General features: G+C 41.9%; 1 protein-coding gene across 1 annotated transcript in view; it reads right to left on the minus strand.

Annotated features, from left to right (window-relative positions):
• reln (reelin) overlaps positions 1–22631 on the minus strand; it is a 99072-nt gene that overhangs the window by 52626 nt on the left and 23815 nt on the right. Inside the window, exon 3 of the mRNA XM_062420954.1 lies at positions 7599–7737. Within this exon, the coding sequence (XP_062276938.1) occupies positions 7599–7737 (139 nt within the window). The remainder of the gene's footprint in view (positions 1–7598; positions 7738–22631) is intronic.

The following is a 22631-nucleotide window of genomic DNA, read 5'->3' on the forward strand; positions in this document are numbered from 1 at the left end:
GGTTTGTGGTGGGACAGAAATTGGATCGGATTTATGTGCTCTCATCTTTCACATTTCTCCCTCATATTTCTATATCTACGATGCCAAAATGCGATTACCTTGAACCAATCATTCATGTTCCTTGGCGCAATGTCCACAATGATTCAGTCACACAGCCACAGGCCAGTGTGGAGCATTAATAATGACGGGAGCTCATTAAGCAGTCATTTTATGTTAAATAGACTGAAAGATTGACTTGAATGATAGGAAATCAATAGAGAAGGCTTCTACCAGGAGAAATAAGGTGTTGGGTGAAATAGGTCAGCTATCAGCCTGATGTCTGAACTCTGACCTTTGACCTCTGATTAATATAATAAGCTGTCTATCATTCTGTTGGACTGGATGAGCTTAAGGACACATTATTGTCATTAAATGGAAAGGTCAACCGCAAAAAATAATTGATCACTTGATTGTGTGATAGAGAGGCCATGTGTCCAGTAAGAACATGTGAAATTAAGGCTTTTGTGGGGGTCTAAATATTTACTCACATTCATCGCTACCTGCTAGTCATTGTCATTTATGCACACAGAGTTAAGTCGCTTGCCAGCTAGTCCCTTTCTGCAAAAACAGCAAACCCAGGCTATGTTCACAGACAGCAGGAATGTAGCCAACCACGCACTATACAGCAAATAATAATGTGTGATTCACAAACTTCACAGAGACCTGTCTTCTTCTAACAGATGGCACCAACAACACAGCAACACCCGGCACAGTTACAGTACAGGAACCTATGACATCTAATTAGTCTCAAAACCTGTGCACATAAAAACCAGGCATGTGCACTTGATACAAGCACATAGAACAATATCAATGAGTGGAAGAGCAGCCTTGTGGGGGAGCATTTCTGCTTTGCCTGCAAATGCGGTCCCACAAACATGGGTCTGTGACAAGTATGAACTCGACCCTCTCTACGTGCTCGAAACTGCTCAACACTTGTTTGCTTGAGAAGTTGACTTTGGAGGCAAGGAAGAAATAGACAGTCCACTCCTTTGACTGGTCACACTTTAAATACTGAGCATGACCCTTGATTGGTTGTTTGGTTTGATCACTGACAGAGATGAGGACAGGCCTGAGAAAACAAAGATACAAATAAATAATGACATTTAGTGGTTGATTTGCCACTTACACTTACACTAAAAGTATTAGACAAGGTAGAAAAGGCCTTAACACTGTTTAAACCCACTTTAAGATGAGTCTTTTCTTAAAAAAAATCACCCTTTTTCACTTCTCCCAAATACAATAGAACAAGATTCAAAAATCTTTACCAAACCTGTTTTAATGACTGCCTGGAGTCCCTAACCCTAACCCTAACCCAACAGGTAAATAAAAGGCAGAACCTCAATATTAATCCAGTGGATGTAGAGATATTAATGGTGCACATTTATCATAAGAGCCTGAGTTAGAGTGGGGAAAAGTGTCAATAAGTGAACAAAATTAAGCTTTATTGTGATGCATTTCCTTAATGATGATAAAGTGGTAGAATCTAATATATAGCTTACATTACATTTTAAATATATTTGTTTAGCTTTAATCGCATGGGAACAAAACACAGGAGGCAGCAACTGAAGATGAAAATATAATTAAAGATTAAAAAAAACAAAAAACAGATCAAAGACATAGAGACGGGACTGTATGTTCTCAATTTGATCCAGTAATACTGTAATATGTTTCTGGTTTGCACTTGAAAAGTCATTGAGGTTGAAATGCAGCAGATTTTAAAATTCTAGACATCTGTTTGTATCTTGGTTCAATAACATTCTGCGATCCTGCTCACTCCAAAATATTAACATATAATGTCCACTGTTATAGGAATGATGTTCCATCAGTGTGACTAATCACACCATGAGTGACAGATAGTTATTCATTGATCTTTTGTGTCTAAAGCTTCATACGGATTTTTTAAATTTGTACTGAGACTGCATATTATGTGCAATAAATATTTCAGTGCAGGAGCTGCTTTAACAAACTGACAGCTGTCTTGGTGCACAGTCACAGTGTTATTAAAAAAACTTTCCATTTGCAAAAAGAAGGTCATACCGTTTTATTCTGAGCTGGATGTGAATTTACGTTGTGTAATCTTTGAATGTGAGGACAAAAAAAAGTTCAAAGAAAAGACTGAGTGCATAAAAGCAGTAACTTTAGAAAGTCCTTGAGTAACGAACTAATATCCAACCAGGATTTTGATTCTGACATACTGTACAATAAACGTCTAATTAATGCACTTTGATACTCGCTTTGATATGGACTGAACCAATGAAATGAACGAGTGCATCTGGCTCTGCAGTAGGAGACAGACAGACACTCAGTGTTTGATGAAGAAAACCTGCCAGTGAGTTATCGCGGTATATGACCCAGAGTTTAAGTTAGCTCTCTTTCTGGAACTGAAAACCCAGAGTCAGGATCATCAAGGCCATCTGCCTTGACTAGTTGGGTTGAGAGAGAGAGAGGGAAGGAGAGAAAGAGAGAAGTGAGAGAGGGAGACGCACAAAGAGAGGCACAGCCTCAATGATAATAGTAATAGAAGTATGATCAGAATGCATGGGTTTCAAGTAAGACAGGATCATCTGTACAGGACAGGCCTCCACAGAAACCTGTGAGACGAGAGTCATGGTCATTATTCAAAGCAATCAAAGGAGCAGTCTGTCTGGCTATTCCATTCCCGCCTCCAAAGTCTCAAAAGTCAACTTGATGAGTGAGCGAGTGTCGAGCAATTGCAAGCGCGTAGGGAGGGTCGAGCTCGTCACAGCCCATGCTTGAGGGACTGCATTAGCACAGGCAGAGCAGAGCTGCATCCTTGCGAGGATGCTTTTCCGCTTGCAGATACTGTTCTTTGTGCCCATATCATGTGCATACATCTGGTTTTTATGTATGAAGGTTTTGAGATGAATTAAACACCATAGGAACCATGCCTTTTCAATCACAGTTAACAAGACAAGAGAGAGTTTGGGCTCTTTCACCTCCTAATTGCTTCTACAAGTGGCTTCAGTCAGCCTAGGACTCCAAGACCACAGGTAGTACTGATGTGCAAAAAGATCAGACATACAAGTGTGTGCAGACAAATACCAGTAAGAAGTTGTACAAACCTTCCCATTAATTTGAATGAAAAAGTGAGCCCAAACATTTCACTAGTACTATGTATAGATACACACATACACATCCTGCCATGACACAGAGAAACAGTGTGCCATTAGATCCACAGACATCCATCTCCTCATCTCCTCGAGGGAACACTTTGAGAGGGGGCCACACATGCAGTAATTAAAGCAATCTCCAGCTGTCTGAGTCCCACAGGGAGACGGTACAAAGCACTGCAGCTCAAAAACACACCACACACACACACACACACACACACACACACACACACACACACACACACACACACACACACACACACACACACACACACACACACACACACACACACACACACACACACACACACACACACACACACACACACACACCAGGATACATTCAAATAGGGATGCATATTTGCATGTAGCACAAAAATGCACCCATATACAGCAGTCATGCTAAAGGAAAAGTTGCACACAGTGCTATGCTTGTTTAAATATGTGTCTTTAAAGGATTACGGTTAAGCTAGATATAGACTCCCATGTGTGTGCGCACACACATACACAAATGTACTGATTGCCTTGAGGCTGTAAGTGAAGCAGAATAAAGGCAAAGAAAAGAAGAGACACACCAGTACCACTTGCATTCACCAGAGGAAGCTATTAACCATTCTCACCTCTGCTAAGTGCAGCAAAGAATCCAGTATACATTATGTAGTGGTGTGGACTGTCATGTCTGAGCAAGAAGAATAAAAAGTAGGACACAACTGTGTTTTGTGCAACCATGAAAGCATTCGTTGGTTTACATTTAAGATTAAGAAAGGGTTTGCTCGTGGCCTACAGTAGAGCTGCACTGTGGTGGCTGCAAGTATCATTTCTGACTGATTATTTCTCAATCCATGAATTGTTAAGTCTACTGACCAAGTCTGAAATCCAAACATCTTTTCAAAGATATAAAACAAAAAAGCAACAAATTGACATATTTAAGAGGCTAGAACCAGCATATGTTTGGCATTTTAGTTTGATGAATGACTGGAAGGATCAATTAGTTGTCAAAAAAAATTGTTAATGTTCTGTTAATTGACTACTTTAAATTTAAATAGTTTGATCAGTGTGTTTTCATGGATCTCTATGTATATTGGTGTGTGTGCAGTCTCTTTTCCTCCACCTCCTGTGCCTCCTCTATTCCTCTCCTCCAAGGCCTCCCCTTCTCTTTAAGTGGCAATTTACAGCCGCCCAGAAAATGAGTTCTTCTGGATGCCCACGTCACTGCACTCTATCAAACTCTTGCTACAACACTCCCACAATATTGCCCATAAAACTGCTCACCGGGCCCATATTAATGCAGTAGCAGACCAGCTCCGGCCCTGTGAAGGACATAGGATGTCTGTGGCTGTAATTTAAACACTCATGGACACCTCGTGAAGAAAATGGCCCTAGTATCAATCAGAGCAGTAGTATTACAGGCAAGGGCAGGACATTACATTATTAAGTCTAATGTCATAACACCATATTTTTAAAACCTTGTTTAACTTGTAAAATGATGGGAGGATTTGTTATTCGCTTTTCTTGGGAAAAATCCATTCATATAAACAGAAACATAACTTAACAGACAAAGAAAGCCAACATTTTCTAACAATTTTTTTTCTTTTTCCCCGAAAGATGGTCATGTCATTTTTGCTTTTGTTGGACAGTTGAGGATATAGAAGCAGACAGGAAACAAGGGGATCGAAAGAGAGAATTGACATGAAACAAAGATTTCCTGCCAAAAATGAACGTCCTGTTGTGAGGATGTGGTGAGTTCCTTAATCCTTCAGCCACGGGGGCGCCTCATTTTCTGAAATCTTGACCTCAAGAGAAACAATACTGGCAATTCAGTGCTGGAAAATATGACATTGCATGCAAGGTAGCCCTGGTTTCGGTCACAAGGGCCTCGCCTGTTGAATTTCCCCCTAGTCACGTCACTGAACGTCGGGGAGGCAGCGCAGGAGACGAGGATATACTAGTGAAGATGGGAGCTGTGAACTGGAACAGGGTGCAGTAAGTGTCTGTGTGTTTGTGTGAGAAGCCATCTCCAGACAGCTGGAGTGTGACTGGCTGACTTTGATAAGGTCAGCCGCAGGGGCCCCTATTGTCATACAGTGGTGGCCCCCTGCCAGCCCCTCTGTCATCAGCACTGGCACACTGCTGCTCTGTGGTTTACACTCATGCAAACACACAGCAAATACATACACATGCACAGAAATACTGAGGAAACACACAATCCTCCTAAGCTGACACACGCTCAACAGTAAATGTGTTTGCTGGCAGACAAAAAAGCCGGTAAATCTGTTTGGCTCCGTGGATATTGTCTAAATGGCAGCTCCACTTCAGCAAATTCCCCAGCTGAATCCTTTTCTGTCAGTCTGTCCATAAAAGTCTCTGTCTGATAGTCTATCGTGTCCCTCCAGGAATTCATTGAGGGATTTTTTCCAGCACTGCCAAAATGTTTAATTTAGTTGTGGTTTTTATGGAACATTGGTGTGCAATTTGCAACGTCTTTCAAGTCTTAAAAGAGGATGAGTGCTAATAAAAACTGATGACAAGCAGGGATTTGTTTACAGTTGGATTTGACTATCCAAGATTTAAGCCTATATGATGATAATGCTATCACTTGATATATATATTTTTCACTTTTTCATTTTAGACACATACGGGCTGTTCTCGAGAACAGAAAGAGTGTGAGAATTAATCTGGGTAGATTTATAAATATTGCCATATTTGTGGGTGGATTTCTTAAAGATTATGGTAACTTAGTGCTGTGCTGCTGTGGCTTTGCATTGGGCAGAGTTATTGGAAACCTCCCCTTCCCTCTACGCTTCTCCAGCAACAGCTGCTAATTGCATATTGACTAATTATCAGCATGAGGCTGTAAATCACTAGCCAAGAGAACTAAAGGGAAGTTGGAGGGTGTTACCAATGGAGAGGGATGGAGAAAATGATGCAGGGTAACACCGGACAGAGAAAGGAAGGATGAAAATGGGAAAAGGGAGAGACTGAGACTACCAATTAACATGTAAGCTTGAGAAAGAAAAAAAAAAAAAAACTCAAATATGAAAGTCACCTACTCAGTATCCCTGAGCAACTACCTACTGTTATGTGTAAATAGTGTTGGACTATGTTGTAACAGAAAACAGTCCAGCCCAGTCCCCAGAATAAAACATTGGCGTTGTACGTTTTTGCAATGGACACATTTAATACACATAGCATCAACATTTCTACAGTACGTATCATAGGGAAAGTGACGTATTTCAGATGATATTATATATGAGCTCACTTCCACTTTAGAAAGAAGCAGAGGCGGGTTGGGTGGGTGACTAGAAAGTTATGGCATGACAGAAAGTTGCATCAAAGCAGCAGAGACCGCTGTTCAAGACGATTGCTCGATACATTTCAACCAACAAAGCCTGGTATTTTTAATCAGACATTTGCAGCCATTTTTCTTTTGAGAAAACCAAATGTCCAACCCAAACCCTCATCTTTTCCTAACCCTAACCTAGAGGTTTTTGTGCCGTTACCTAACCAGACCTTAACCACTGCACTATCACAACATAAAGCATAATTATTCAACTGATAAGGACCACTTGATGTGGTATTAATTGACATGTGAAAAGCTTAAAATGCGATCAAAATTAAAACAGAGATTAAAACGTAGAGAAATGATGTATCTGTGGTTTGCAGAGATCACCAATGTTTCATTCTGGAGATTGGGTTGAGTAATCACAATTAATCCCTCTAACACCATGCTTCTACAACAGTGAGAGTGGATAACATGTAAGATCATGCATGTAATGTTATGAGAGGAAGTGGTGGAAGCTTTTCACAAAAAGTGTATGTGTGTGTGTGTGTGTGTGTGTGTGTGTGTGTGTGTGTGTGTGTGTGTGTGTGTGTGTGTGTGTGTGTGTGTGTGTGTGTGTGTGTGTGTGTATCTGGTAAACCACTCACGCTCGCACATTTTCCAATGAGAAGAGAACCACACCTACTGAATGAGAGGATGGGGATATTTCCGTTAATTCTCCGCAGGATAAGCTCACATACACACACTTTCACACCTGCCACTGTACAGGCCGTATCGAGCAAGGTAATGAGGAAATAACCACGCACACACATACTAACTTAGACCCCAGTTTAACCTCTTTCCAGTCATCATCTATGCTTTCTCTGACAGGATGGCCTTTTTAACATCCTTTCTGTTGCTCAAACAGAGAAAACACTACCCATGATGTCAGCTGATAAGCCTCTCTCAGGTTACTGGTTCAATATGGGGTCACACAACATTAACGGATATTATTGTCACAGTTTACGACTTCCATGTCTGGTTTAGACGTGTGGCAGCTGTAAAAGTCTTGTTCTGGACCACGAAGATATTCATCTGCAATATTTGTCTTATTCACTCTTAGACCCTTTCTTCAACTCCCAGTACACACATAGGAACTCATGACTTACAGGAAGTTAACACAGCCAGTGCCAGGCGGTGGTGCAATCCAGACAAAGCTGAAACTGGTGGATGGCTGGTGGCTGACATGAGAGGCGACCACACTGCAAACAAACTGGGTTCCTCCAAACTGACGCTCTGGCATCACACCTGGAAGAGAGAGGAGAAGAGAAGTGAGACACCAAGAAGGATAATTAAGAAAGACAAAAAAAACAAAGAGAATGTTATCTGGTATCGCCTTTATGCCACCAAAAATTTTACTAAAGCCTACTGTAGTTTTACAGATGTCCATTTATTTTACAGTATTAAAATCAACTTGCATAGACATATAACTTGGTTGATGTACAGTATGTTAGAGTAATTTATTACAGTAAGTGTCATGTCATGCTTTTATCTTAACAAAAGATATATCATCATTGTGTGCTAAGCCCATTTATAACGTAGTGATTTTGGAGTCTGCAGTGTTCATTCGTGGCCTCCCAAACAACATTGCCATCATAAACTACACTGTCAGAAAACCACACCCAAAGACAAACACTCACTGACACATAGACGTGGTGTAAAGGATTATATTTAATTTATGGCCTCTTGCATTAAAAAAACCTGCTTTTTTTCTCACCGCACTCGACTACATTACCCTGTCATTTTTCGATAAAAAAAGAAAAAAAAGAAAAAAAAGAAAAAGAAAACTGATGTTATCTGTGATGAATTACCAACAGTATCTCAGGCAAGTAGGCTCGGGTTGATTTTTATATGACTAAAATGAAAAACAGTAGGAAAACATATTACAATAAATAATGGTATGCTGTGAAAGATGGTTTGCAGGAAAGTCAAACCTATCAACCTGTTTCTGCATTTGAAATTAGCAAGACAAAGTGAACTAAAAGGGCAATGAGCAAGATGTTATAAAGTAACAATGCTTACAAACAAGTCAGAATGAGTCAGCAAGTAATGCAAAAGACCAATTAATTTAACCAGATATAATAACAGAGAGCCAAAATAGCCTGTGTGATATAAGAGATCATGGATAGTGAAAACAGGGTAGAGTAACATCTACCAGTCCTTGGCACATTGCAGTATACTTTTTCCATTCATTGCTACCACACTTTTCTTCTTCTTCTTTCATTACTTCCTGCCTCACTCTCACTGCTCATTCATCATCTCTTCTTCACGTCTGTCCTTTCATCGTTCATTCATTCATTTCTCAATCTCCTCCTTCTTTTGTCCCTCCTTGTGAGCTGACACGACATAACAATGCTCTTATTAATGAGGGTCTGTGTCCGTCTATGATTGCACCGATAGAATGACATCATGTCACACAATCTTTTGTTCGTATCACAGAGGGCAAGGTCAGGATGCTGCCGGATTCATCAATCACTGCGCAGACATTCAGAACAGTTTAATAATTTACTGTAAGTAAATGGGTTTGTAGTGTGGGTGAAGAGCTGTGTTGAGAATGCGAAGATTTGCAAAGACAAGTGTGCATCTCCCAGACATAAGATAACCCTGGAAGTTTGTCATTATTCTACAACACTGAGTCAACACAGTGTGGTCCAGTGCACACAGAGCAAACACATTCAGCCACTTTAAAAATGTATGTGATGTCCCATCTGTCTATGAAGATCTTCTCCTCTTCTCTTCTCTCCTCTCCTGTCCTCTCTTCGCCTCTCTTATCCTCAATCATAACTCAAATCACTGAGAACATAATCAGCAATGATTAATAACATCGGAGCTTTAATATCCCCTGAATCAATGTGCAAATCATTATGCAAAGATTGTGTGTGTGTGTGTTTGTGTGGTTCAAAACTAATCATTTAAATAGAAATAATTCAGCCCATTGCTGCCTCTAATAATTTTAACCTCACAGATTGCATCCATAAATATACACAGTGTTGACAACACCATAAATGTTTCTGACTCGGCAAGCTGTATGTGTGTGTTTGTATGTGTGTGTTTGTGTGTGTGTGTGTGTGTGTGTGTGTGTGTGTGTGTGTGTGTGGGGGGGTGTCTGTACATTTTGTCTTCCCATAGAAAAACATTTAACTGAGGTTCAAACTGAATAATCATCAAAGCAACATGATTTACCATGCTTTCACATGACAATATCTTTTGTCATTATGTGTGAGTGCATGCAGTGTGTGGGCCTTGTGTGTCAGATTTACGAGGTGTCGAGCGAAGCAGCCTTTTACCATGCTAAAGAGCTGCTGGTGTGTAATAACAGACTGAGATGTAATCACCCACTAATAGTACTGCTGTTCTCCAATCACCTTGGCTACAACCTCTCCATGTAGATTTACTCCAAAACAAACAGACACACACACTCACACAGAAAAACACACATAAACACACATTACTGTCTAGTGTTATTGCAATGTTGTTTGCCTGTGCAAAGATCTCCTCAGCACCCTATCTTTATTGTCGACATACAGAACAGCAGATATTATTTCTACGCTGCTCTCAGGGAGGCATACATTGACATACCCATGCATCTTTATCTCTTTTTAACCCCTTCTGACACAAAAGAGTGCTATTTCCAGAACAATTTCATTGCTGTTATGTGCCACGCAATTACTACTGCAACCAAGGCAGTCAAAACAACAGTTTTGGCGCTTAATTGTTCCATTTTGTGGCAGAAGAAGAGAAGAAGTGATGCTGAAAGTCTTTCTCACCACATTGTCATGGTGCAATTTGAGAATCCCTGCAGATGTGCATAATTCAGGCTTAGCTCTCATGGCAATGGAAACATTATCTGGAAAGCTAAGAACAGAAAGAGAGAAACATTGAGTTGGAGTTGAGCAGCAGACTAAGCAGTGGAGATAACAGAAGGTGACAGTAAAATGTTGTGTCCAAACAGAACAGACACAATGAATCACTCATTCAAAACACTCCTTCAAAGGAATATTTTTATATACAGTGATGTCACTCTAGTGTTTCCCTTATAATTGTGCAAGCCTGGCGGGCTGCCAGGCCAACAAGAACCCCCGCCAGTCCTAAAAAATCTTTTTTAAATGACAAAGAATAATACCAAATATCCATTTCATTTGTAAATTAATAGCATTTGGGAGCCTCTGTGCAGCGCTGTTCCAAAACGTAAGTCAACCTCGGTGTTGAGTGAGTGGCAGAAAATACGGTACATGCGAATGGAGCAGAGGAAAAGGTTAGCAGTAAGTTGTCAATCTGGCATTAAATGTACAATGTGTCAGTTAATAAATGCTGCAGCTTCTTAAAACCAAGAAATAGTCTCATCTGCTGGAGGAGAGATGGGGAATAGCCCTGAAGTTAGCGCAATAGTTTGGCCTAAACTGACCAGTATCACTTAAGGTGGACTGACCTTTATTGTGGACCGGCTATTCTCATTTTTGTGTCAATCTCAGTTGCTGCTAAACAAAGAATGGATAAATGTCTGGCTGCTGAGTTAGTTTTGCCCATTACTGAGAAAAAGAAAAGGGTGGGCGCCAACAGTGTAAGTGTAAGACAGGGTTGTTTTTCATTTACAGTGATGACAAACCTCTGTAATACAACCTTAACTAATTTACCACCAGCTACTGTAACTCAAATAGAAATATGAGCAAATATTGGATGAAGCGGAAACAAACATAAAATTCAGTGTTTGAAATAAATATTGAACATAACACTATGAGAAATTTAGGAAAATACAGTAATAGGGAGAGGAGGCAACACAGAGAGAGACAGGTAGAGAGACAGAGAAGCTGATGGTGCGGCTACAGAAAAGCAGAGAGCAGTTAGGCTAGGGTGAAGATGAAAAGGCAGACTGAGGCACTCCAGGACACAGCAGAAGTGGGACTCAACACTGCTCACAGAATTTCTATTCCCACTTGAAAAATACACTCAGGCGTAAAAATGCAAATAACGAAACTAGTCCCTTTCATGTGCGGGTGTGGAGAGAGAGAAAGAAAAAAATCACTATTATTCAATGAGATCCAAATCCCAAATGTTTCAGTTAAGCAACAAGCTGTAGTGAACCTAGAGAGAGAAAAAATGAAAGCTCTGACATTCCTTGTTCTGTCCAGGGAGATGAACAGAGAAAGAGACCCAGACTGTTTCATCATTGTTAAATGCAAATATATAACAAAGTCCTTTCTGTGTCCTTACAGGGTAACCAACTCCAAAAACAGTTCATCCACTTACTCTTTGCTCGTTTGACCTCTGAGTTCTTCTGTTTGTTAATATTTTTTCCTGTTTTTAAAATTGTCTCACTTGTGATACCTCAAAATTCTCTAGATTTTCATCTTCTTGTACACTGATTACAGTTGCAACTGTGTTAATTAAAATACAATTATTGATTGATTTACTAAGAGGAAGAACTTGTCTATATTGTCATTTTGGGATTTAGACTCTTTTGAGAAAATGTCTTTTGACCCCTTAGTTTTTAGTGAACACATTTAAGCTTCATTAACACACATTCCTGTTCTCCACGTCTGGACTTGTCAATCAGTCTCATGCAAGAGTCTCCTAATGAGCCGACGATGGCAGAAGTTGTAGCTGCAGTGCAAATGCCACTGGTGATGCATTCATGCTGCATGTTTGATGAGTATCAGCAGAGGCCGCTTCTGATTCAATAAGCAGCCACGGGGGGATCTCGAAGGACTGTTGCAACCACAAATCCACAGTCAAACGCACACATGAAAATACGTGTACGCACACAAACACACAAACTTCTTTCGCATGCAGATTGGGCACTTATGAGCTGTCAGCAATGATTAATGGCAAGGGAAGATGACCTGCTAACTCCCACGGTATGACTGGGCAGAACATGTTTCATAAATATAAACCTACACACACACACACACACACACACACACACACACACACACACACACACACACACACACACACACACACACACACACACACACACACACACACACACACACACACACACACACACACACACACACACACACACACACACACACACACACACAAAAGCCTATCCATACCCTCTCGGGCATGCCCACACACAAATCACTCATACATAGAAACACAGGAAATGGGTGTGTCAGGATTTTAAGGGTCATATGTTGGTTGTAAGACTGTCACCCCAACATCAATCTCTGCTGGTAATTGAAGTCCATTTTTAGAGTGCCCGACAAATAGGAAGTGGGAAGTTTACCGCCTCTTTTTCATTCAGTCTACATCTATGTCCCCAATAACAAAGACTTTACCATTTTTATTTTGTTTGTCTTATATCTGGTCCTGTTCCTTTTAAATATGTAAACACTTCAATTTACATCTGTCCATGTCCTTTTTAATATCTCTCTCTCTCTCTCTCTCTTTTTGGATAAGGCATTTTTATCTGTCTTTATATCTCACTTTGCAAATAGATGGAGTGAGAATTCTCCCCGATGGAGCAGATGGGCAATTGGTGGCTCAGCCTGGCAGCGACTTCACACTGTAGGACCAGCAGGATCCGGTCTCAATGGCATTGGAATTGATAGTTAGGCTTTGTGGCAGAGTTGCGAGGATATGAGAGGCACCATTCAAATTGATGTGCACATTTAGCAGAATTATTCGGAATTTATACACACCATTTGACATCTGGTCAGTAAAATACTGCATTTTGCACTTATCGCGCAACTGCCCTTCGGCAATGTCTGGCTTGGGGAGCAAGAGGAAACTATTCGCTTGAGTGATTTGTCTGTATTTGATTTAACTGTCTCCATTCCCAATAAATGTGTTCAAGGTAGTTTTTCCTGCTTGATTTCTTCCTTCTCTCTTTTGCATAGAAAATGTTGACATGAAGGGAGTCAGAATCGCACACATTGCTTATCAGGTGATCAGGAGGTAAGAGGAATGTGCGTGCTTGTTGCTTACTTTGTATCTACTATACTGTAAATCTGGTGAGCTGGTCCAGCTTTCCCTTCACTGTTAATTAATTTATGTACACATTAATACAGAGCACACGCACACAACCATAAACACACGCTTACTTTCATGACCCCATACACGAGCACATACACATACAAACTCAACCACAAACAGAATAATAAAATGCATGTGTATGAATAGCAGTTTTGCTCAGAGCATTAATGAAAGCCCGATGCAATAGCGTAATGTGCTGTAAGGAGATTAGGTTATTTGATTTTTGTCTTGGGAATTTATATTTATCACCACTCACTATATACATTTTGATTAAAAACAGAGAAGGGGGTCTAATTTAAAAAGCACAGATTAATGCTTATGATGCACATCTTTTGTCCTCCAGGCCTGCTTCATGTGTGTTTCTGTCTGATGTGTGCGTGTGCATGTGCGTGTGTGTGTGTGTGTGTGTGTGTGTGTGCTCATATACAGACAGATAAAAGCCATATAACCAGCAATCATTCTCCCACTTTCCACTCAGACTTAGAAATTCAATGTATACCATTCCAGATAATTTGGAGAGCAGGCCCATTAAAGACTCATATTTCACGTGGTAATTCTTAAAACCTGTCATAGACCTAGTGGAGCATTAACATATGTTATTAAAAGCCTGTGAATGTATGGGAATCTGTCAAAAACCAGAATAATGCTTCTGTCAACGTGTTTCAAGAGAAGGCCACACAATGGCAACATAAATGATACATCACAACAGTACTGACAGCCTGAGTAGGGACCCCATACGCTTTGTGCTGCTGAATGATCCCATGCTATGTTTATGTGCGTTTGTGTGCTCCCGTTGCATTGCATTCACCCCTTCTTCCCAACACCATCCTCAGCTGGGCAGCCGGACCACTCCAGGGCCTCATGGAGCATGACAACCTGACTCTGGTCTACCATTGGCTGAAACGGGCATCTATCTTAACATCTGTCAATCATACTGCCATAGAAACGGGTTGGCAGCATAGTGGTGATGGCAGGGGTCCGGCACAACATTGCCAGGAGAAAGCTGTGTGTTAATATGGGTGGTGAAAGATGCCAGTGACCAAGGGGAAAGGGGGTAAGAGACTCTGTGGGAAAATGTGAGGGGGGGAGAGGGGTTGCCACATGAATGCTAGAGAGTTTAGCAGGCAGTACAGGACACCTGGTGGTCTGCTGAGCTTAATTTGTGTGTAGGTGAGCATGTACAGGAGTTTGCGTGAGATACTTACTGTGCGCATGTTTATGTTTATATTATTGTGTTTTTCCATGTGTGCACAGTGTGTTCAACTAAATGTTCTGTGAAAGAAGCCATTTGTGTGTAGATTAAATGTTTACATTCATACCCTGGCTCTAAGCACCTGACCAGATTTACCCATATGCTTACATTCACAGAACAATTGCTCTTTCATTTAGGCTTCCATTGTATCTCACAGCATCCATCATCCATCATCCATAAACTGCTGAAGGCAAGGCCACACACCCACACCCACACAACACACACTACACACACACACACACACACCCACCCACACACACACACACACACACACACACACACACACACACACACACACACACACACACACACACACACACACACACACACACACACACACACACACACACACACACACACACACACACACACACACACGAAAGCTAGGGGCTTATTGTAGGAGCTGCCAGTGTGGCTCTAACCAGCTGAAAGAGACAAAGTACTGTAGAGGACAACATACATGAACAATACATTTAAAACATAACTTTAACTAATTCAATAATAGCAGTTTCTTCTATACAATTTCACGTACATGTTGCACCCATCAGGACCAATAACTGAAAACTAATAGTATAAAGGAAATAAAGATTTGGTTTATTGCTTGCGGCTGCATACTGCTTCCTTTCAATGATCAAGAGCTACAAGTCATACAAGCATGAATGATAAATGGAGTACAGGAACACTACTGGAGCATAATATACCCCCCTGAACTAATGTGTCATAATTGAAATGAATGTTGTTCTGAATCAAACAAGTGTTGTGTGTTGTTTTGGAGCCCCACCCTGTATGATGGATGAGATCTCTGCGTAGCCCTGCAATCCATCTCAAAGGCACAATCACATACTCCCACACATACGTAGTATATACAAAAGCATGCATGCAAGCCGATGATAAATACACAGCAACAGTTAGAAAGAAAATTCAGATTATTACAAGTTTGGTGTTATCATTATTATTATTATTTGTGGGACTTGTTTCTAAGTAATGGCAAAGAAACTGCTGAAATGACACAATGCAAAACTCAGTCTGACGATCAGACATGTTGTAAAGAAGCCAACAGTTTAGCCATATTATCTAAACCAATTTATTTTAAGGGTCCAACAAAAAACTGAGATCCTGTACTCCTTAGTTGAACCAGACAGTTCACAGCTGACAGTTTAAGTAATAGCCCTCGTAATTCACCCTCGTCTTTGTTTTTTCTACTTTGTGTCAAAATGATCATCTGACTTTTAATGCTGCTTGCCAGGTTGGACTATTTTTTAGCAATGTTGCATCATGTTCATACCACAGTAATTAACTTGGTGAGCACAATGTTAATATTAGTCATTTTGTATTAAAGTTGAATAAAATCAGATTTTTCCTTTTCCTCCTCTGTATGTTTTTTTAATAGAGTTCAGCTGAGACACAGGGGCCTGTTTAAAACTCGGTTCAGTCCCAGGCTCAAGATGTGTGTGTGTGTGTGTGTGTGTGTGTGTCTGTGTGTGTTACATAAACCATCAGGGTGAAGTGTTGCTGAAAGGCCTAATTGGAGTGACTTAGCCAAGTTTGCATAGTGCTGGTGGAGTGAGGCCTGTGGAGCAGCACCCAGTTGAGGACAGCCAGCTCTGTCCCCCAGGAGAAATTTACCACACTGGGTGGCAAAGTCACTAAACTCTCCTTCCCCCACCCTTCCAGTACTTGAGCATCCATTCCATCTTCCATCCCTTAATCCCTCCATCTCTCCATCCATCCATTCATCCATCCGTCCATCCATCCATCCATCCATCCATCCATCCCTCCGTCCATCCGTCAGTGAAGCCCGTGAGCGGCTGCCTTCTGTGGGTGTGTGTCATTGTAGCTTGGCAGGCACACACCACAGCTTTACCGGCAGGCGCCAGGGCTAATTTGATTTTTAATTCAACACGACTCCTCGGCTAATAGTTTGAGCTGGGGATTAATTAATCTGATTTGACTTGTGCTAATTTCTTGCACCCACGTCCCTGCTCTCCACATGTCAATGCAGCAAATAAACAAACTGGTGAGGCCGTTGTCTCGCAGGCTCTGTCCTGACACAAATGTTGAGAATGAGAGATAGAGACCTGAGGCGACAGGTGAGGAGCCAGTGGAAAGCCTGGGGAAAGTCATGGTGCCTGTCTTGCATTTGCATGCATGTGTATATGTACAGTATGTGTGTGTATTTAAATGTGTTTATGGAGGAGGCTGGAGCTGAGCCTGGTCTGACAGAGGAGTGCTGGGAGGCAGTGAACTAATCACGGCAACAGCCTGGCTCTCGTAAGGAGGGCGAAACACAGAGAAGGTCATCAACTATTTTCGCTGCCAACATATGGGTCAGATTGGATCTGGGTGAGTTGCAACTTGCATAAAATGTAAAAAAAAAAGGGGCCAGGCAGTGGAGCACTCCTGTCCTTCTCTTAGGCTTTTAGAGGGTGGAGGGCCAGATCCAGTCAGGGCCCTACAGGGAGAAACCAGAACCACTAAGCTTCCTCATCTCACAGAGAGTCAGAGAGAGCACTTCCACTGTTTGTAACGCTCTGTGCAAGGGAACTTTAAAAATGAATAGACCTCAGAGTGCAGCCCGGATGGCGTGCACTTGGTGGAGGAGACTTTGTAAAATCATTTTTCCTCAGTTTGCACACCAAACCCACAGATGCCCACACACATGCAAGGTGCATCTGGAGGTATAGAATATGAGATGTTTTATATCACAACACAACAAAGACACATTTCAAAGTCAGCTTGCCTCTGTGTTGAAATGATGCAAACCCACTAGTGTTCACAGAAATGTGTCAAACTGAGCAGTCTTTGAGTCAAAGCTTTCTCTGTCTTTATTCTATCTTTATTTCTCCCTCCCTTCGCATTCTCTCTGGCAAGTAACCAACCTCTCTGCATGGCAGAAAATAACATTGCTCTGCTCAAGAGAGACCACACATGGGAGAAACAGCCTACGCCTGCTGCTCTGTCCTGCAGGATAGAAAAATAAATAAATAAAAAAAATAAAAATAAAAAACCTGGCCAACATCTCACACACCACTTTGAAATCTCTATCACAGTCAGTCCAGCTCTAGCTTTCCCCTTTTTCTGCTCTCCCGGTCACCCTGGACCTTTTTACCATACATATGGATGCAGAAAATACAGTGAAGAAAATAAAAAGCACTGAAATGCTCAGCGGATGTGTAGAAATACATGTTTGCTCTCACAAAAAGCAACACACATATGCATACCCTCACTTACTCACACACATACATGCACATATGCATGAACGCAGACACACATACATACAGATGTAAGTATGCTTAGTGAAGCTGTGGGAGTTCAAAGAAAGGAGTGTGTTTTCCAAGACAGCTAGTGTACACTAAGTGAACCAGTAAATTCCCAGCAGTAGTGCTCCAGCAGGTCCACCATCACACCTGAGAGGCAAGACCATTGCTGCTGGGATGTATGGCCAACACTAATGCACTGGTCCTGACTCTGCTGTGGATGATCTGAAAATTATTAATGGATGATGTTCTATTCTGTTTGAATTCTTAGAAGGTGAGCTTGCTTTTCACTTGCAGGGAGGTTTTGAGCATTGAAAGACTACATGACTTGTGATACATCATTACTCAAAGCATTCCTCGGGACTATGAGAGCACCAAAATGTTTAGCCACCTGTTAGCAGCCTCTCAGTATTGTGAGAGTGGTGGGGGAAGATGTGCCAGGCGGCGGGAGGGACGGAAGAGAAGCTCAGTCTGGGCATGAGAGGTGGAAATGTCCTGTGCCAGCAAAGCAGGGAGATTTACAGCAAGCAGACCCAGCCGATCTAAAGTCTGATCTAACACTATGCTGCAGAGAACACAAATCAGCTCCCATACATAACCCTGCCCCTGACAACTCATTTCATCTTCTGCACTAATGAATTCATCATCAGGAGGTATCTGCCTTTGGGTGCCTCAGCCCTGAGCAGGGAAGGAGTAATGGCTTAGATAAGTCATCATCATCATTATCAACATCAACATCGCCGCCACTGCTGCCAGCACCACCTTGCCTCTGTTCAGCCCATAGTTCAGGAGCAATAATTTGAGACTGCACGGTGTCCTTGACAGAGTTGCAGATGGGGGACTTTGGCATTGTTCAAGGTTATTACAACAACGGATGTCAGAGTAAATGTGTCACAGATGCACATCCTAAGTGTAAGAATCAGCATGAGTGTGTGTATGTCAATGGAATTTGAATGTGTTGTGGTATGAGTGGATAAGTCAGTGAGTGTGAGAGCTCCTACGATAGCAACAACATGTATCTATGTGTGTGTGTGTGTGTGTGTAGTGTGTGTGTGTATGAAGGAGTCTAAGCGGCGCAGTCAGGGAGCTGTCAGCAGAGAGCCAGGGAGCAGGCTGATCACAGGGATGCAGTGCGTTTGAAGTCTCCTAGGGACTGACAGCTTCTCTCCCCATGGGAACCCCTTCCCTCACCCCTTCTCTCCACCCTGCACCATCCTTTCTCAATATCATTCCTCTTTATCCTCCATCTCTCCCTACACAGTATCTCCTTCTCAATTTTCCTCCTCATCCCATTGAAGGAGGTGTGGTGGACGGGATGTGTGGAAGCACACTTGCGCTCTCCTGGGACTGTTAGTGATGTGTTTGAAAAAGCACAGAGGTACTAAAACAAGGCTTTGTTCAATAGGAAACACACCTGTGAGTGTGTCTCTGTAAATACTGTACTGACATGATGAGCTGCCATCCCTCATAGTCTGACATTCTGTCTGACATTCAATCTGGCTTGGTGGCAAGAGGGCGCCGACAGCTGACCTTCAGCCTGGAGATAGATGAGTGTGTGTAAATTAAGATTTGAATGCATAATTGTGCAAAATAACGAAGAGACACCATTCATGATTGTGTATTTCTATATGTTTCTGTGTCTGCATGAGTCTTAAAGAATGCGTGCGCAGGATGATTATATTTTTGGCTGCAAATGCTCTTTGGTCCCTCCTCCACAGGTCAAGGTGCAGCAGGATTTCATCTCTAATCGGGCTGTGTGTTAGCATGAGCCCATTCGTCATGGGGGACAGAGTGTCGGCTGGATGTCCCTGTCACTAAGCTGTCCATTTTGTCAGACAGCCAGATCCATCATATTGAGATGGGGACTGATCCATGCTAGCAGAAGCCAACCGCCCTGCAAATACATACAAATATGCAAATTAACGACAAAATAAACATCACCCTGCAAACGAGCCATCCATCAATGACCAGTTTCTCAGCAGCTCAGCATTGGCACAGCAACACCAATCAGCCACTCCGTCAGAGGGAGTGATGGAACGCCATCCTCTCATCCTCTGTCTCTCCACCCTCCTCCTTATATCATTCACATACTGTCTCCCTTTCATTGGTCCCATTTGCCATTTTTCATGCACACATTCTCAAATTTTCCTCTCTCACTCTGCACTCACTCTCTTTCCCTTAATCTCAAACATTTTGTCAGCCCCATGTTGGCATTTTTGCCTATCCATTTCCCTCCTGTCTTTTTTCTAGGCGCTGTCCTCCCTTCAAGTGCCTTTTGTTCATGATTGTAATTATAAGTTAGGGGGAGACATTTAGAATGAATACTTGTTCTGTCTTCATGTTTGAATGGATAATTGTGTGATGGGAAACATTTTGCCATTAGAGGAGCAATACAAATCAGACCACATGTGACATTTCTTTCCATCAAAGCCCTGGTCTATGGGGTCCAATATTTAACCTCATCATCACTGTGTGATACACGACGATAAATTAAAATTATGACAATGTACAAAAGTCAATGTTTTCATCATAAAATCTTTGTAGAAGCCAGTTTGAAAACTGTGTGAGTTCCTTTCAGAAAGCCAAGAGGCTGGAATGGAAAGAAAGAGACCTTAATGGAATAAAAGTCAAAGGAGGGGAAAACACGGAGCAGTTGGAATTCTCCAGCAGCTGAGTCAGTCCAGACTCATGTAGCTTTTCTGGCAGTATGCGTAGACATCCCCTCTGCTCTGAGCATACTGCACACACACACACACACACACACACACACACACACACACACACACACACACACACACACACACACACACACACACACACACACACACACACACACACACACACACACACACACACACACACACACACACACACACACACACACACACACGCAGGCACGCACACACACAGAGTGTAAAAGTTACACTCTAAAAGATGTTCTCTAACAAAAGTCTCTACTGAGCACTTAGGCTGTCAAACTCTTCTACACAATAGGCTGAAATGAATCACTTTACACACTCTACCTAATCCATAAACTATATGTTGTGACTATATGAAGCCCACAATGACATGTTGAGTCTCCTGTCAGTCCCTGGCACCTTGAAACGGAATAATTGCGGCCACTGCGTCTCAGCCAGACGAGTTTATCAGGGCCCTTATGGGCACATTCGTGAAAACCAAATTCACTTTACACTGAGTTCTCCCCCTCTCAAGTGGGCCTGGCTCCCAAACATAACATTGTTTTTAGCTCCAGTTTGTCTGATTCTACACTAGCCATAGCAAAGCAATTACAGCATCATAAAGGTCTGTGGTTTGCCACCCGGCGGCTAGTGGAGGATGTCTTGCCTTTAGGCAGTGGTAGAACAAGCCTTGGGCAACTGGAGCCATAGCTCAGGCTACAAGCTGAAAATATGGCATTCTCCAGACCCTGATTGCCACACCAATTGCTCCATCACACTTCAGCTAATTTGACAATGAGTGGGTGTTCAGTTCTGACGACGCAGTAAAAAGCCAGTCCCTCAAAGCTTCACACTTTTATTACAAATGTAGTGTGAAGTGCATTGTTATTCAGAGGGAGTGGAAGCCAATAAAATGCTCACTTTTCTGTCTACACGTTGTGGTGTTTGTGTGTGAGGGTCCTAAATTATAGTGTAGACAGTAGACAGAGAAAGAAGAAGACCAGTGATAGAACGAGTGTATTTGCATGCAGCATGATCATGCACATGTACATGCACCGGTTTTTATTAGTTTTCTGTAAAAAGCAGTGATGGGTGACACAAATAGCGGAGAGGAATTCTCTCATTTGAGCAGCGTGCAGTCAACCTTTCTGCTCGCCGCCACAGCTCTGACCAAACCAACCACGAGACATCCCCAAACACTAAACCTCGGTGTCTCCACAGCTCCCTTCCTTTATCTGTTTATCTAATCCTCCTCCATTCTTCTCTGTTTCAAATCATCCATGCTCCTTATATGGCCATTTGGCTATCCTTTTCCTTTTTTTCTCTCCTAAAACTGACCCAGCAAAAATAAAATACCTACAAACAGAACAGTCTTCTCTTATCCTAATTAACTTAATCTGGATATTTTAAATCTTTAAAAAATATTCAGGAATCTGAATTTATCACTAAACTTCTCCCACTGTGTGTGATCCGGTGGTGGTGGTGCCATGAGGTTTCACTCTTCCTGTCCTGGAGTTCATGTTGGTTCCTGCACTGATACATCTGTCAGCCACATGCTCTCCCCACCAGCCACCGCTCTAACAGCTGTTGTAACAGATGTGTATGTGCATTTGAATGAGAATGGGTAGGTATTTTCTTTATTGCATTCTATGTGTGTGTGTGTGTGTGTGTGTGTGTGTGTGTGTGTGTGTGTGTGTGTGCATGTGCATGATGCCGTCTGTGTGTATCAGTGTCCCCTACATGCCTTCATTGAGGGGGATTAGAGCCACACCCTTTCTCAGACACTCTAAACTAAAAACCACAAGGCTCGTAAAGCTCCCTTGTGGAGTTGTATGACCTTCTTGTCCTCTCAGATCCCTCTATATTTGTCACAACAACAATACACATCAAGCAGTATCTCATTCTATTATTGTTCCACTGCATTATCTTCAAAGCATTTTGTTCAAACACTGACTCTGTTGTGCACAGTGGTGT

Source organism: Scomber scombrus, chromosome 6 (genome assembly GCF_963691925.1).
Source record: "Scomber scombrus chromosome 6, fScoSco1.1, whole genome shotgun sequence".
In the NCBI taxonomy this organism is placed as follows: domain Eukaryota; kingdom Metazoa; phylum Chordata; class Actinopteri; order Scombriformes; family Scombridae; genus Scomber; species Scomber scombrus.